The sequence below is a fragment of the Tympanuchus pallidicinctus genome, unplaced genomic scaffold (assembly GCF_026119805.1).
Source record: "Tympanuchus pallidicinctus isolate F22 unplaced genomic scaffold, pur_lepc_1.0 scaffold8, whole genome shotgun sequence".
Lineage (NCBI taxonomy): Eukaryota > Metazoa > Chordata > Aves > Galliformes > Phasianidae > Tympanuchus > Tympanuchus pallidicinctus.
This window is the reverse complement of record NW_026294802.1, coordinates 24,006,836-24,024,677: the sequence shown is the minus strand read 5'-3', so window position 1 is coordinate 24,024,677 and position 17,842 is coordinate 24,006,836. Positions and strand designations below refer to the sequence as shown.

General features: G+C 34.7%; 1 protein-coding gene across 10 annotated transcripts in view; it reads right to left on the bottom strand.

Moving 5' to 3' along the window:
- PPFIA2 (PTPRF interacting protein alpha 2) overlaps nt 1-17,842 on the bottom strand; it is a 280,430-nt gene that overhangs the window by 30,174 nt on the left and 232,414 nt on the right. For 9 of the 10 annotated variants that reach the window (XM_052669069.1, XM_052669070.1, XM_052669072.1 and 6 more), the window contains 10 exons: nt 17,439-17,570; nt 16,470-16,532; nt 14,666-14,757; nt 13,189-13,324; nt 12,501-12,721; nt 9,348-9,585; nt 8,285-8,314; nt 7,266-7,396; nt 6,627-6,781; nt 3,786-3,879 (listed from right to left, as the gene is read on the bottom strand). In XM_052669069.1, the coding sequence (XP_052525029.1) occupies nt 3,786-3,879; nt 6,627-6,781; nt 7,266-7,396; nt 8,285-8,314; nt 9,348-9,585; nt 12,501-12,721; nt 13,189-13,324; nt 14,666-14,757; nt 16,470-16,532; nt 17,439-17,570 (1,292 nt within the window). The remainder of the gene's footprint in view (nt 1-3,785; nt 3,880-6,626; nt 6,782-7,265; nt 7,397-8,284; nt 8,315-9,347; nt 9,586-12,500; nt 12,722-13,188; nt 13,325-14,665; nt 14,758-16,469; nt 16,533-17,438; nt 17,571-17,842) is intronic. The other variant, XM_052669077.1, reaches the window with a different exon arrangement.

Genomic DNA, 17,842 nt, shown 5'->3' with positions numbered 1-17,842 from the left:
AAGCTTCCTAGTTTTTCATTTCTAAGAAACATTGTACTGTGGAGTACATGTGAAACCAGCAATAAATGCCTAATAACACATACGTTTTTGAAATATGAGAAGATACACTGCATATTGTTGCAGATCAAATCAAACACTTGAAAAGGATTTGAACTACTGGCACTTTGCAATTTGAAAGGCAAAGCAGAACCCATTCAAACTTCTGTGCTACCTAAGACATACAAAATTTAGTAATAGCTAGACCTATCATGTATTTCAGTTCTGAGAGTAAACTTTTATGGATGACTGAAGCATCCTAACCTCTTCTTTTCAGATTACTTGAGGAATATGATGAGGTTATATTTAAAAAAAAAAATCTATACAGCTTCCTTAGTTTGTCCTTGATGCTTTAGGAAGAAAAACTTGTTACGGATACATTTACTGCAATGTGCAAATGTTGATTCAAAAGAGATTTTTGTTTGACGTCTTTAAATTTAGCATATCACTGAAGCGAACCGATGATTACATTTTAATGAAGTAGTCAACTGAAACTGAAAGAAATGTAACATCTTAATAACATCTTCTAAGGAAGAAACAAGAAAACTTTAACATTTAGGTTAATTACACCATTATTACTGGAGAGGGTTTGGTTTCTGGAGATATCATACCATCTCAGGAAACTCTCTCAAGTGAAATGTATTAATCAAGAATCTAAGTGATGCATACGAATCCTGCTAAAATAGCAGTAACACACTACAGTGTTTGTAACTCCATGAAGCCAGTGCAGGGTCAGTGCATGTGCTTGCTGTTCCAGGAGCAGGTCATCAGGATACCTGGGGGCCATTAGCACCTACAGGCTGCAGCAGATTATGGAGTGAAACAACATGCATCTTCATCCTTAAATAAGGGGACATACTTACTGAATTAATGATAGAGTTGAATACATTCAGAAATGCAAAATTACACGTTTAGCATTTTAAGGCATTTTTTCACTTACGAGGTTATTTCAAAAAAAATAAATACATTTTAACAGGAACTGCATCTATGTAATTTTTAACTCATTAACTCAAACCTAACTTCAAAATCTGGTAAATTAAACCTTACATGAGCTTTATGAAACTACTAAGTCCTTTGAGGTGTTCTAGTTGCAGTGATGAGTCCTAACTTTGGTTTCACATCAAGGGCAGAATCCTAGCTTTCCTGCATCTACGGGTTCTACCACTGAAGTGAAAGAGAAGTTGATTGAGCTGCTAACACAAATGAAAACCATTTCACACAAGTTCTGTGTGTAAAGGAGAAATACAAGTTCAACACTGAAGTTGAACAGGATTATTCATGTTTCCTAGAAAAGGCTCCTGGACCACTGAATTTGTTTCCTAAGTAACAAAGCCAGCATGAGTAAAGGTCTTCCAGACCTGTAAATAAGTATGATGAAAAACTTCCTTACTTTTAACTATTCTTCTGGTAGGCCTGATTCCTTTGGGACTCTATATCCTAATCTAAATTAGCCAAAGAAATTCTTAAAGACAAGGTGCTCAGCTATTTCTCTTCCAGCCTCTGGAATTTGTAGAGTCTGTTTAGCAGTAAGAAGGAATCAAACACTCAAATTTAAATCTTACTGCTATCGTAAGACTGAAAATTGTTCTCTCCCTTCTCTTATTTTTACAAACACATCGTATACATAAGCATCATCTTTAATGTTACTTTCTCATTTGCATTACCCAAATCAGTAATATTACAGTTGTTGTATGTAATTGAAAGCTACTTCCAAGGGTAGTTATGCATCATTAAGTATTGGCAAAATTGAATCTGACCTACTGAGACAAACTTGTCATTCAGTTGACTTTTTGGAGAGACTCAACCAAATACTTTCCAAGGTAAGACATGCAAATACATTCTTTACTATGAAATGTTTGTTCCCTTCTACCCTGTTGATAATTAGCACTCAGTGGCAATTACAATTCAACAGAATCCCATGTATCTCTCTCACACAAATATTACATTTTCCCCATACTAAAGTACTTCTATAGCTGTTATATAATGTTAACATTTCTGTGATAGTAAATTAAGAGGAATCTTAAAAGTAGTCATAGTGAAGTGAGAAGCTATGAATATGGATAAATCTAAAGTGGTGAAAAAAAAATAAAATCTTAATGACACAGGTAAATAGCATATACTACAGTATACAATTCAGACCAGATGATCTGTCACAGCCAAGTGATGATCACAAAGGAAAGATTCCTTTCCTTCCAGCAGAGAATATTTTGTTTACACTTAATCCATAAAGAGCCAAGGACAGAAGACAGATAAAAGGAAAAACAAAAGGAAAGACTTGAAAAGAAGATGGCATGGGGAAGTCTCGTTATGTGAGATTAGACAGAAGTCTAATAACTGGTTATTTAAACACCTACATTTTCTAGACCAAAAACTTGGTAGGCACTATCATGTATGAAGTACTGTCAAGTATGTGTCAAGTGTTAGGCTGTCTTAAGCAGTTTAAATAACTATAGCATATGACAAAGTGAAGACATTTGTCCTTTCAAAATGAACACATTTGTCCCTTTCTTTTTGTGCTATCTTCATTCTCCAGAGCTTGAATATAAATAGGGGTTGCAAAAAAAACCAATAGACTGCTGAATAGTCATTGGAATGCTTTCTAAAATTTAATAAAGAGGTGTAGTAATATATCCTATACTTCCATATATTTCTTATTAAATAGTGATTGATAATAGATTTACAACCAAAAAAACCCCTATGAATATTCTGAGTATCTCAGTTGAATTGAAAATGACTCTTCTCTGCCAGCTAGCACAATGAATGCTCTTTAATTGCTAAACTGAGGCTGATTTAAACTGAACACTTAGATTTGTATGTCACACAGATATGTGCTTTTAAACAAACTTGATACAAAAGTAGTTGTTAAAAATATTCTACATTTAAGTTTAAACAATAAGTGAAATACATCCTTGGATTGTAACTTATCTTGAAACTGCAAAGGAGCATTAAAAGGCAGAAAGAGACCAGAAAACACCACGTTTTAAAAATCAGGCTTTCAGAATCCAAATAATAGCACTAAATTAGTAATTATGGATGAAACATAAACCTGTTTACTAAATGAATTTTCAACCTCATTTTTAAATATAATCTTTTTTTTCTCAGACACCCTCTAATTACACTGGAACTGTGATGCTGCCAAGATGTATCTTTTGTGTTTAAAGCTTTATTTTAATAGTTCTCCTTACTTCCTGGCAGCTGCCATCAACCAATGTACTGGTGTTACAAGTAGGTGAACCAGAGATAGTTAAATGATTACATGATTTAGGCGAACAACCAGCGAGGTTGCCATTTGCTGACAGGAAAAAAAAGAATTTGAAGCTGCTAGGGCTTGTGGGGCACCTTTGACTTCAATGTTCAATGCTTGTTCAATGGATAATGTGAACAATTTTTCTCTGTTCAGAAAAAATCATGTAGTAAGTCACTATAATGTTTTTTTTTCACTGCCTTCCTATTTTGTTCAGAACTATTGTTACCAAAAGGCTCAAAACTAATTACAATGGGAAATAGAAAGCGTCTCTTAATGTTTTACAAATGAAACAATGTAGTGCAATTGAAAACTATTTTTTCCTATTCTTCCTATATTTCATACGCAGCTTTAAAAACATTTACTGTAGAAAAAAATACAGTAAGTCAAAAACTGTGATAGTAGATGGTGATGCCTCTTGGTACACATCTGCATAAAATCAACACAAAAATTGACATTTGATTCAAGCACGAGACAATAAAAGTGACATGAACACGGTACTCACTTCTTCTTTAGCCTTCGGTCTTTTTCTGCTTGGGTTCCAAGTTTGCCTAATCCCAGAGACTCTTGTGCTGCCGCTTCTGTTTCAATATAACCTCCTGTGTTGAAAGAGGGAAAAGAAATACATATTTTCCCATAGCTCTTTCCCAGTGCCTCCCTCAACTCTTCAATCCCTGTTCCATCCTCCTTCAAAGTCATCTATGGCATCTGGAGTAGTGGAGAACTGCTTCTGGCAGGTGTTTATTTTTAGTACACGAAAAGAAGTAGAAAGAAAAATTGTTTCCTCCTCCTTGTGTTCAGCAGAAATGTTTGAGAAAGGCACCCTGATCTCTTTTGCCTGTTTTTCTCAGCCTCCTTAAGGCTCAGCCTCATGGCCGTAATTGAGCAATGCCATCACTATTTATTAATCTTAATGGGGAAATGTGCTGATGAAACGATGACAGATTATCCCAGACTGCAAAGTATTCTCAGCATAGCAGATTTTATCACACAACAAACACATCTGGACCCGTGAATGATCTATGGCACATTGCAGTGGATGGGGTCATTGTGCTTGTCTGTACCTCAGGCATGTAGATGGCCGTGATAAATGTTCCTAACCAGTTGAATATATCATACACACCACCTTGCTGGGATGGGGCTAAATTTCCCCTTATTTATTATTTGCCTTAAGAACTAGAATATTTAAAACATAAAATGGGAAGAACACGTGAATGTCTGGAGTGCTATTCCCCAAAAGAGAGAAGATTGGATCAAGTTAAAATCAAACAAATTAAGAAAATGAAATAAGACACTCCCATCCTCTGTAACATTCCTTTCTCCTTCTTCAGTAAATAAAAGACGTCTGGAAGAAATTAGTAACATGGAATCTTGATGCTAAGAAAGATACCCTAAGGCATGAAATTTGCCTTTGAACAATGACACACATGGTTTAACAGAGATGGTAAAGATAGCATATTATGAAAATAATTATGAAAAAAAGAGGAGTTTAGCAGTGGGAAACTAAGTTTTGAAGGTAACATTGAGCAAGGTAATATGTTGAGTGATAGCTTGGATTTGAAAAACCTAGTGATAAAACTGGAGGATCCGGTGTTGCTTCTTTAATGTGAATAACTTTGCTTTTAAGCTAAAGAATAGATGACACAAAAATTTCATATAATTGCACATCTTCATTAATAGCTAATATTATAATTTCATGAGCTAGTGTTGGGAATTATAAATAGGCTTTGGCCAATTATACATATGTCTTATTAATCATTTTGTTTATTATTATGAAATTAATATATTGCCAGATTACATTGCTCCTTAGACAATCTTTCAAGGTGTTATTTTGTTTCTGTTCATACTGAAAATAATTGGAGGGAAGACCAACGAATTTATTACATCTTTGTCCTCTGTATTCCCAAATTACTGTGAAATCATAGATTATTATACCTAATACAATTGTTTTTATGGCATGTAAATGTGAATTAAGAATTAATTTAGCCACAGTCTAAAGTTACAAAATCAGGCAGATGGTAACATGAAGGAGTATTTGGGAGATCTAATTAATGGGATCCTGAAATAAGCTGTGAAGATGATTGAATAAATTAATTTTATTCTTCCCACACTAAGGAAAAAAGAAAGGAATTTAAATTAAGATTAGAAATTAGCTGGTTTTCTTTACAAGAACAAAAGAGAAAGAGGAGAAAAGTTGGGGTGTAAATAGAGAACAATTAATCCTTTGATTTTACTCTGATACTTTGATCCCAATATTACCTAACTTTATGCTGTAGTATTTCAGTGACGGTTTCGTTAGTGGTGATGATAATATATTAATAATAATATATTAATAAGAAGAAAATAATATTCTATAAGAAGAATATATTAATATATTAATAAGAACGAAGATGTTTTGTTATTGGTGGTGGTGGGTTTTGTGGGTGTTTTTTTTTGTTGTTTTTAATTTGGGCCTATGTATTACTCCACCATTTACAACCACTGCAGACCTTTAAATTTTTTTTACAGGTGTTACGTGGACACCACGGCAGTAAAAAATCAGTGTTTCACAAAACTGTGCTCAGACATCTTCATGTCTAGGAAATTTTATGGACGCATCTATACCAAATTTATGTTTGTGTTGACATGTGTATGTAATTACCTGTTTGGGTATGCAGACTATGAGACTGTGCTAAAGGCTTCACTTTCCATTGCTTTTGCTACCTGTAGCTAGTTAAATAAAATTATGCCATGACTGTTTTGATGTTTCTTTTTTTTTTTTGGTATGGACACGTCCTGTGGAACATTTCAGAAGAAAAGTGTTCCCAGACATGAATTAGACAAAGATCTTGGAGAAGGTGAAAAGAAATACAAGGAAAATAAAGCACTGCCATAGGCACCATAGCTAACTGCAAGAGTATGGTGAGGACATCAGTGACAGGTACTAGTAGACATCTACTGGTGTGCTGCAACAAGAAAGGCAAATGCACTTTCTTGCAAGGACCTTTTATAGTCGATATACCCCTTAGAGTGGGATTATTCTTAGTACTCTCTTACCTCTTTTTTATTTTGATTATTTGAGAACACACTGTTAGCATTTTTACTGTAATTTAATAGAGTATTGAAGCACTAGGTTCAGTGAAGAGAATGACTTGTAATTTGTGTTAGAAGTCTTCTTTCATTTATGTGTTAAAGTCACAGCAAACTCATGACATATAATTTCTGATAGCAACGGAGTCTCTAATGACAAGGTTCCATCAGAGTAAATGGAAAAAAATAAGCAAACTGGAAAGCGGAGAAGAACATATTAAAAAAGGAAAAATGATTGCGAAGTGGTGACCACGGCTTGGTACCACTAATTCCTTACTGAGCTGTCCAAGTCGAGCCTTCTCTTTTTTACCAAACAATCGTCCTATCGAGGACTTGATTCCTTTCTTCTTTGGAGCTTTGTGCAGGGAGTCCTGACTGCTACTGACACTGCCAAGACCAATACTTTCTGGCTCCAATGAAGCAGGTAAACTACTATAAATGACAATAAAGACATAGAACAGATAACATATTAACATTTTTCACTTTCTTCTTGCAGCCGTGCAAATAAATGAATTCGTTATAAGTTAGTAATAAACTTCCCACAACTGAAACAATTAAACCCATCTTGCTCCTTAATTGATTTAGCATTATGTAAAGCAATACAGGGCCAAAAATAAATAATAATATTTGTTTGCTAAGAACAATTGATATAAATACAGGAATCAGCCTGATATTTGTCTTTCTAGGAAATGCAGGATCCCTACTTCTAGTACTTCTGGTAGGGATCAAAACTATATCTTAAAACAGAATTTGTCAATTTTAGCACTGACAAATACTTTCATCTTCACAAAGGAGACCAAGGTAAAAGTTTATTCTTTATGGCAGGGGAAGCAATTGCCAACAAGAAATATGAGGAAATCAGGCCATTTTATAGCACACAAAAGTTCAGTTCTGACTCACGTTATGGAAATCTTACCTTCTGGCATCATTGTGGTATGAAGAAGGAAGGGTATGAGTCATTCTGATAGCTCTGGGTGTTGGAGGGGGAGAAGTTTCACATTTGATCGTGGCTTTATCTTCACGTCCATCTTCTTCGACTACTGCAATCTGGGGGAGATACACCATTTAGACCTGAACAGCTTTTCATCAGCTTTTCAGCATATGCTTCAGAAATTTGCCAGTTGAACTGAAGCATTTATGGATTTAAAGGAGGTTTTAAAAAATAATAACAAGAAGGCTTCTTATTTCTTAAAAAGACTATTGGGAAAAAAAACCAAGATTGACTAAACATGGTAGCTTACAGTATATATATATGAAAGAACAAAGACTATATTTGCAGAAGAAATTCATTTCTTTTATGACAAACAGGTTGATCCAGTAACGGTCTAAGCATGAAAATAACTTTATTCATGAGCAATTTTTTTGCATTAAACAGGATTATTCATGAAACAAAATTCTCAGGTAAGGTGGAAGGTAAATACAGACATAAACAAGATCAATCCCTCTGGAGCATGATAACAGATTGGTCAGAGTACTTGAAAATAAGCATGGAAGAAAAGGTTTTGTCACAACGTATAATAATTTAAATTGAAGATTGTCTCTACTCTTGTAAAGATAAAGCCCACATTCAGTGACAATTCCGCAAATAACTTCATACCGCTACAAAGATTTCAAGCAGTCTGACTGATTTCTCCTAAAAATGGCCAAAATACATCTGAAGGTAATTCTCATGCCCACTTGTTTTCTTGTTTTTCACTGTGTTTCTTTTAAGTGTGTGCTGGGGAGGCTACTCCAAAGTATCACTTGTGAGCCTTGATTCTTGGAATAGTAGGGACTACTGCAAGCCTCTTTAGGTAAATTTAGAATTATTATGTTTGGGGACTGGGTGACAAGGAGCGAAGGGGGTGAAATGGGTGGGAAGGAACCTAGAGATTTAAACAGCAGAGGAATATGGTGAATGCACTTTCCTGACTTAAAAAAAAGCCAGAGTCTTACCTTTCTCCGATGTTTCCTTAGATCGCTTGGCTTAAATCGGTAACAAAAGAAGCAACAACAACAAAAAAGAATGATTAATATATCTTATCTGAGCATAACAATGCCACGCACTCTTTCTTCTGACATCCAAAATTTAATACTACCCATATATTGAACATAAAAGTAAACATGGTGGTACAATGCTTCACAAATATGCTGTCTCTGAAAGCAGTTACTTTTTCTAATGGTACAATTCCCTTCATTTTTATAAACTTAGAATGGAATAGGACATTCCAAATTTATGACAGCACTTTATAAAATTTTTTCATATAAAATCTTTCAGTAAGCATGTCCCCTAAGACAGATAAATTTGTAGTTCTATGAAATATTGCAAACAAATCAGTGTTTCACCAAGTATAAACATAAAATATCATCAGCAAATAGCACATCTGAAAAAGGGTCATTTCTCTCCTCTTACCGTGTCTTACCGAGTCAGTGAATACAAATTCATCCATCTCTTGTACTTCAATATTATTTGGCAGTAGGCAGTTGCTAGAATGTGCCATGTTTAACTCTTTTTTTCCTTTTTTTTTTTTTTCTCCACTCATTCAGAGCTGAAGATATTGCAGAATGTATTCACTGTATTCAACCTGGGCTGCAGAAACTCCAGGGATACTGCTCCTCCAGCTAACCCCTACAGGACCATTTGGTAACTTGGGCTCTAGAGATGAGACTTCTACATAACTCTTTCCAACTCAGTGTTCTCAGAGGATGTCTGATAGTATATTGTGTCTGTCCCCAGCCAGGAAGGATAAGGAGATATTTCACATTCAACTTCTGCGAAAGCAACTCAGGGGGAGTATCTTGAAAAGATCAAAGTATGTGCTAGAGAGGGTGAGTGAAGTGAGGCTGTGGGGCACTATTTCTGTGGCTCCTGATACATTAAGAATTTGGCTGAAACTCACAGACATATCCATCTGAGCTTTAGCACAGCTACATCTGGATACCAGAGATGAGCCATGCATACAGTAAAAGATGATGCTAGAAATATCACACCCCAAATTAGCATCACAGAGTCTCTTACCAGTGTCATAACCCCCATTCTATCCATCTCCCTGGCAGGACTGCGAGGGGTGAGTTTAGGAGTTGAGTGTCCGCTGGGAGGGGAAGAGCTTGCAAGTGATGATGCTGTCACTGAGCCAGTAATGGATGTACCTTGATGGACTCTGGCTAAATTTAAGCCTTCCAGACTCACGCTAGCCACTCTGTTCTCTATCTCTTCAGCACGCAGTTCTGTTGACTCTTTTTCTTCTTGGATTAACCTTATAAAATTGAAGGACATGGCTGGATTTAGGACAACATTAATACTCTGAAAGTGTTTGTAGATTTTGAAAGCAAAATTTTCTTACTTGGTACTTATCATTTTGCACACAGACACACACACTGGCACAAAATAAATACTTATGCGGAGGTTACTTATGTCCATTGGTAACTGTATTTTTAATTTCTCATTGCAATTTCTACCTTTGTCTCTGCATGCACCAAAACTGAATGTAAAAAAATATTTCTTTTCAAAACAAAAAGAAAGCAAATATAAGTTTCACAGATCAACTCCAAAATAATAATGTTTTAGGTATTTTTAATCACCAGAATTATAAAATCCTTTCTCCTATTCCTCCAACCTCAAAACCTGTTTGAAGAATCTGCCTAACAACAAGAATTTATGTATGATATTTCAGGAAGATTGGTTTCTTTGCATGGGAGAAAGAGAGGGAGAGTGAACGATCCTATTTACCATAGGAAAATAATTCCAATCTTAAGTTGAATTCAGCTGACTTTATTTTGCTAAACCATAAAGAAAAATTTAAGGTCAAACGGTGTCTTTGAGAAGGGAATTGCTAAGATAATCTATATTAGTAAAGCAAGGGAACATGCAGGACAATTTGCCTGTTTCATCCCTACAAATTGATGAAAAGATAACAGCTGTTTCTAAAGCATTATGTTTTTAAGTGAATTTCATTGGAAGAGCTCTCACTGGAAATGAATATTAGTTTCTTGAACATACATAGCTTCAATATAACGTTACAACCGGGTTATTTTGCTTCTGATAAATATGTTAAGAATAAAAGACTTGTTGTATATGTTTTGACCACAAACAAAGTCAGAAGGAATCTTTTTGTTTGCAAAGAGGAGGAAAATGGATGAGGGGTCATAGTAAAATATGACAGAATTTGAAACATGGAAAGTCTGAATCTGTGAACCAGGCTTGAGGTTTTTTGGTTTTGTTATTTTTCTTAACGTGAAATGGAGGAAGTACAATAAATTAAAACGTAATACTTTGAAAATGGAAACCTAAAAATCCCTGTGCTGTGATAGATTTTCTGCCCTAAAATCTATTTCAAAGTGTCTACAAAATACCTACTGTTCTTTCTATAATGAGAAGTCTAAGAAACTCAAAGGCAAATAACATTTTGAGAGAGATTCAGAACAAATCTTCTTTGTTTTGTAAATAGACATATATATTTAGATATTTTGCAAAATATCTAAATTCTGAATAGCCTTGTATAATACAACCAACTCAAAACTAGTTTTTAATCTCCTGATATCTCCCACTCATTTGATAAACCTCCTTTCGCCAACAAAAAAAGACTAAAAAAATGTGGAATGTAATACAGTTTATAATGACTTATATATTATATATATATAATTATAGAATCTTTGTTTTTTTTTCCTGAAACATTAAAATCAAAACATTATAAAATTAATTATCTGGATTTTGATAATAATGGTGGTGGTAAATAAAAGCCTATATCCCAGTATACAAGTATTAGTAGGGGAAATAAATGACCCCCAGCAAAAATGACTATATACAATGTGTATATTTCCTTTCATGACATAAAACAATACCTACTACCTAATTCAAGATCCTCTGTTTAGTAGAAGAATGTTTTGATTCAAGATGGCACAAGTAATATCACATTATGTCACCTTCAAGTACAACTTCTTTTCAAAACTCTTTACTGTATTATAAATTACTTGTTAAATTGTTAAAATGCTAATATATATATATATATAAAATATATATATATAAAATACATTTGTTGAATCTACAGCAACCTGAATTGCTGACTTCTTTGCAGTAATGGAAAATATTGATGGATTTCTCTTTTACATACTCAAAATGCATTGTTTTAGGGAGTTCTGTCCTCCCAGCAACAAAATTTCACTTTGCCTTTTTTGTCTTGGTTTACACCAGGGTTAAATCCCACATGAATCTTCATTCAATTCTGGAAGTAGCGAAAACCAAAAGCTACAGATCTCTAATAAAAGATCTTGCCGGGACTAGAAATGTTATCCAGTCAATATATTTCAATTTTTTCCAAAACTACCTTGCAAAGAAAGATTGAGATCTTGAAAAGGTAATCTGGTTTTGATTGTATTTCTAAACATACACTTTCTGTCCATAGAATTACCAGAAGTGACTGATAACATCTTCCAGAGAAATGATGTTTTTTTGATGCATCAACTTATTAAAAAGTTACTCTTCCTGAAAAACTGTAAGAAAGTTTTCAGCCTAAAACATGATTTCATTTACAAAAATACCTTAAATAAATTATGTTACTCAATTCTCCTTCATTCCATTAAATTTGCATAAAAACTAGCAAGCCACAATTATTTCACTACCTATTTCCCAGTACTATAACCTATCAGGTGCATGAAAACAACAACAACAACAAAAACTGTGTTCCATAGAAAATCAAAACAATTTCTTGGAAAGCGTGGCTTATATGAAATGTAACACTGGAAAAGTTACCAGAGGAAAACATGAACAGGAAATGAAATAAAGCCTTTCACATAGGAGGTAATTTGTGAGTAGTTATTTATACAGAACAGGGAGAAAGATCTTGAAAAGATTATGAATAGAATTTTGTAAAATTTGCCATGTGTCAGCATTCTCTTATGCATTTCTTTTTAGTTGCTCAGTGGTCCTTTGCAAGAAACTTTTATTTGACAGTAAACTATTTTTCCCTACTGTCAGAAAATACAGAAATAAATGTTCTATTCATGGAATAAATACAGAATAAATCTGTAAATTATCTATAAATAAATACATTATCAATTCTTTAAATGTACAAGTGGTTTCCAAATTGTTATGAATGGTATCTAAGCTCATGCACTGAAAGGACCCTAAAGCTGTAATCAAGAAATGCACCACAGCTGGTTCAAGGCTACATACCTGATTTCTTTATTGATTGCATCTAGCTGCTCCTGAAGCATCATGGCCAGCGTCTGGGCATCAGAATGGCCACTTGGTGACAAGAGGTCCATGGAGCTGAAAAGCGTTTCTCTATCATCATCATCAATGTCAGACATTTCAGTGTCACTTTCAAATGGATGACTGCTCAAAACACCAATCTGCTGAGTCCTATTCCACTCATGATCTCCAAGTGATTTTACCTAAGCAGGAATTAGGATATATATGTCTTATTCCACAGAAAACAGTTGCAGAGCTGAACTATAAAATGGAGAAGGAAAGTAACTCACATTCAAGAATACTTATTCAATAATTCTCCATTGATACGTGCAACGTTATGGCAAGAAGGCATTTGATTGGCGTTGTGGAGGATGTAAACTATTTTCACATAATTTCTACTGCTGTGCAAAGTTAACTGCTAGGAAAATTTGTGAAGATAATGAAAAAAGACAAATAGTCAAATACACTCCAACTTTGGAGTCTGAACTGCAATGTTTTCTGCCTGCGTTTTAGTACAACAGCGATCTATGTATAAATAGAAAAAAAAACTACTCTTGGTGTTTGTGCTTATTCATTTATTTGGTTTTCCAGAAATACGCAAGCCTTAAATTTAACAGCCTGAAAAACATTTTCATTCTAAAGAATATAGGAAAATAAATCGGATATTAACCTTTGGTTCATCTCTGCGTACTCCCATGCGTCCCCTTCTAGGTCGCCTTATCACCTTAGTTGACCGATAGTCAGACTGGCTCTCCACCAGTGAGCCCACAGAATACCTCAACTCTGCTGATGAGTCCAGATGAGGCCTGAGAAAAGAATCGAAGAAACAGAATTCAACATGAAGATAATTAGCACAACTGGCTGCTGAATAAATTGTTCAACAGTGAGGATATCTGTAACATGTTTTTACAGTCCTTCGTTATGAAAATATTGGAGAACTGCCCTTTGAAAAATAGCATAGTTTATAATTATTTATTTTGAGAGATTTAACTAGAGAGAAATATGAAATCTAAGTACAAGTACCTACAAATTTTCCATAAAAATGCATTTAGGACATTTATAGACTATGGCTTTGAATAGAGCAAGAAGAGACAGATTTGTAAGATTCAAAATTAACCATTGCAAACACGTAGCTCCAAAAAGTTAAGATATTATGGTAGCTGAACACAAATAAATTCCACAGGTAATACAGCTACAGATATTGACTGAAGCCTCCTTCACTCACAGGGAGCAGAGGGGCAGCGCTGAGCTCTGCTCTGTGTGACAGAAGCATGGAATGGCATGGAGCTGCGTCAGGGGAGGGCAGCTGGGTGTTAGGGAAAGGGTTTGCACCGGGGAGGCGGGCATGGAATGGGCTGCCCAGGGCTGTGGGCATAACACCGAGCTGCCAGAGTTCAGAGTGTGTTTAGGCAGTGCTCTCAGACATAGGATTTGATTCTGGGTAGTTCTTTTTGGAGCCAGGATTTGGACATTGCAATCATTGTGGGTCCCTTTCAACTCAGGATATTTTGTGATTCTATGAAAAGTATTATTTCAAAAGAAATTGAAGGTTGAGTTTTAGGGCAAGAAGAAATTTAAGAAAGAATAATTGCCTTTCTAGAATAATAAATTGATTTAAGCTGTTAGTAGTGTAGTACCTACAGTACCTGTCTCACTGTTCAGTGCCCTGTTAGGATGTTCTCAAATCTCTCTGAGTACTGCCTTCAGATGACATTATGTGGTCTTGTCCTACACACTAGGCAAAGCTATGTTATTTCTTAATAATAATAATAATAATAATAATAATAATAATAATAATAAAAAATCTTAGATGCAGTGATGGTTATAACTTCATTATCAAAAAATCTTGGGGGGGGGGGGGGGGGGGGGGAGAGAAAGGGTATTTGGCTACACTTTTAAAATCACTGTAATTTCAAAGACTTCCCTTAATCACAGTAATACTTCAGTGTATACTCACTACTACAAGGCCCCATTTACCTATAGAAAAAAAAAGTGAAAAACAACAGTAATAATAATTCCACAGATCCCGTAGTTTAAAAGAAATACATGATTATACGTGGTCTGAATGCATTATTTTAAAGTCTTGTCACTTATGCTTACCTTCTCTTTCAATTCAAAATGAGGAAACATTTGGCATTAAATATTACCTTGACAATGTGGGTTCAATTAAAGAACCAGCTCTCAATTTCATTTGATCCAGTTCAGATCTCAGTTTCTCAATTTCTTCTGCAAGTCTTTCCTGGAAATCAGAATAAGAAGACATACTTAATTGCGATCCAAAATGCATTCAAGTTTCTGAGATACAACCTTGTAAGACTAAATAACTAGGACAAAATACACTGAATGTAGATATGCCTACAATAAGGAAAAGCAGGAAACTCATTCAAGCCTCTTTATCTTTATCACTAAAGGACCTACATATCAAAAGGAGATTGCATCAGTCTCCCTATCATTTTACCACTATCTGCAGATGATGACAGGACAAGTTTATAGTTGAAACCTGATTTTTTTTCTTTCTGTGACACTATGGCATGGAAAAGAAAAAACAACACTGATTTGTGCACTAACTGGACACCAAGCATAGATCAGCTTGTGACGCACCATTTGCCCCTTAGAGGTAGAGCTTGGCTACTCGCCTTTTTATTTACAAACAGAAACACAGACTTAGAGACAACTCGCTTATAGGTCTTCTGTTCACCTGCAGCTTCACAGTGCACTCTTGAGAGCTTCTAAAACTCCAGCACACGGTGCTGCTTGTGAAATATTAAATGCACCAAAAAATTGGATTTGGGAACAAAGTAAGAAAAAAGCTCTACATCAATGACTAGGGAAAAGAAGTGCTGTTTGTAACAATTGTCTCCTATCCTTTGCTTTGAAAAGAAAGCCTGCAGAACGTTCCTGAACAAAATCATTCATACACTTTGAAAAGATAAAACAAATAGCAGTGGAAAGAATACATCTATGCAGGTGAGTATAACACTTACTAGGGCATGCTCACCCAATAAATCAGTCAATAAACTACATCATATAAAGATACTACTATTATAGATCAGTAGATATTCAATAAGTTGTTCTAGAGGAGTTACTGCAGTATAAATTCCCTTTAAGTAAGTTCTAAACTGCTTCTCTCACTTCAGAAACATATTGGCAGCTGCCAAGAGCACAGACAATTTCATGAGCTCCCTTCTCAGACTTTCTGCTTTTCTAGAAGATTGTCTGAATATAGATTAAAAATGGCAATTGATTTGAACAGATCCTTCTTTGCTGTTTTTCTGAAAGTTGTTGATTTTGGATACTGAATTTCACATTTATTTTTGTATTGAACTGAGCTCTGTTTTGTAAATTCTTTTAGTAGATTTGATACATTAAAAAAACATTTCTGTGAATCTGAATGCAGATATCAGATTTGTGAATACTGCTGCTGCCCTCAAGGCAACTATAACTACAAAGGAAAATTTTAATATTTGGGATTGGAATAATATTTATTATTAATGTGACTGATTCACTAAGCAGTATTAGGGGTTAATTTGCAATGAACTAAGAAAGGACATTTTCAGTTAGACTTAGCATAATGCCACAGCGTCTGTTAAGAATTGCATCATAAGAAGAAATTACATTTGTAACTATGAAAATGTAACCAGTTACATGCACATTTCTCTTAAAGAAGACTTTTTTTCAGAATTAAATCTAATAGAACAAAAATTACAGAGCCAGTGAAATTAATATGAATTTTAGTATTGGGTTCCTGAGGCTAGGATTTCAACCATGAACTTATCTCAGAAGACTTGTTAGAGACCCTCATTGGCTTTTGAAAACATCTTTGTGATTAAAGGAATTATCCTAGGTACCAGGAAGACTTCACATGATATATGGATGACTGAGTGTATTTTATGTCCAAATAATAAGTATTTAACTTTTGATGGGAACAGATAAAGTAAGTTTTAGTAGTACCTTGTCATGTAAAGATTCTTCCAGATTTTTCCGGAAACTTTCAGACTCTTGAATCAACACGTTCTACAAATAAAATGAAAAAGTGAAATAAAGATAAGCAGAAAGAAATCAGAGAAATATTATATAACAGGGATCACCAAATGCAGGTAATCTCCATGTAGAAGATAGCAAATTTAAGAAATGAGCCTGCACATTCACTCGATTGTAAAACTAAAATCCTTTAAAGCTTCAGTTTGAATACATAAATTACTCAAAAATGTATTAGCCTGTTTTTTCAAAAAGAGCAAAAGCTTTTCATTTTCCTTGAACTGAGCAACCATCATGCTCTTAGACAATTATTTTGTCCAGGCCCTCTTTTGGCAGGCCTATCTCTTGCTTTGTTACAACATTTTGTTTCAATGATGTAAACCTGAATTATATCCTGCAAAAGATTTCAGAATAAATATACTGAAAGATTCCCCTTAGATCAGACTAAAGAGAGAGGGATTAAAGAAGGATAAATAAAAAGTTCTCAGAGTTAGCTCCTCACAGAAAACCTGTAAATAATATTTCTTCTCCTCCTGTGGTGGGAGTATGTTATTCTTCCAGAGGAAGTGAGGTAAAATCAGCAAGCTGAAATTCAGAATTGATGGCGTATCTGAAACATGGTCATTTCTCAGTTCTAATGCCCTTTATCTCACTCCCTTGTAACACACTGTGCCCTGGTTCTTCATGAGCCAATTAATCAGGCTCCCTATCGATAAAGAGGGGATTCATAACACACAGAATTTCCAGTTCAGAGTATCATGGAAAGATTCTTGTGCTCATACATGCACGATGTGTTGAATGTACAGAATGTAAGAGTTAGATTATATTTGTGGTCATAATTGTTGCATACAAAACTGCATGATATTTCCGTCTTGATAAATGTAGAACATGTTTCATACAAGAGAATCTTTATTGAGTGAAACTTTATTCTTTGTACTGTACCTTTTCTTCAAGTGCTGCCATTCTCTCTTTTAGGTGCAGCTGAAGGCGTTCATTGGATTCTGTCAGAAGTCTGTCTACAGTATCTGATAATCTTTTGTTATGCTCCTCATTCATTTTTTCTCTTTGCCTTGCCTTTTGTGTAGAATAGAAGAGACAGATTTGCAAGGTCCAAAATTAACCAGTGCAGACTTGTAGCTCCAAAAAATAAAGATTTTATGTCAGCTGAATACACTTAAATAAAAGGTAATACAGCTACAGTTACTGACTAAAGCACATTCATTTTCATAAAAGCAAACTACTTTGAAAGCTGCAAGTAGATATAAACTAGTTTATTAAGATCTTTGAGTAAAATGTGATGATGCTGCCATCACTTCTATAAATAAAACATATACCAGTGGATAGAA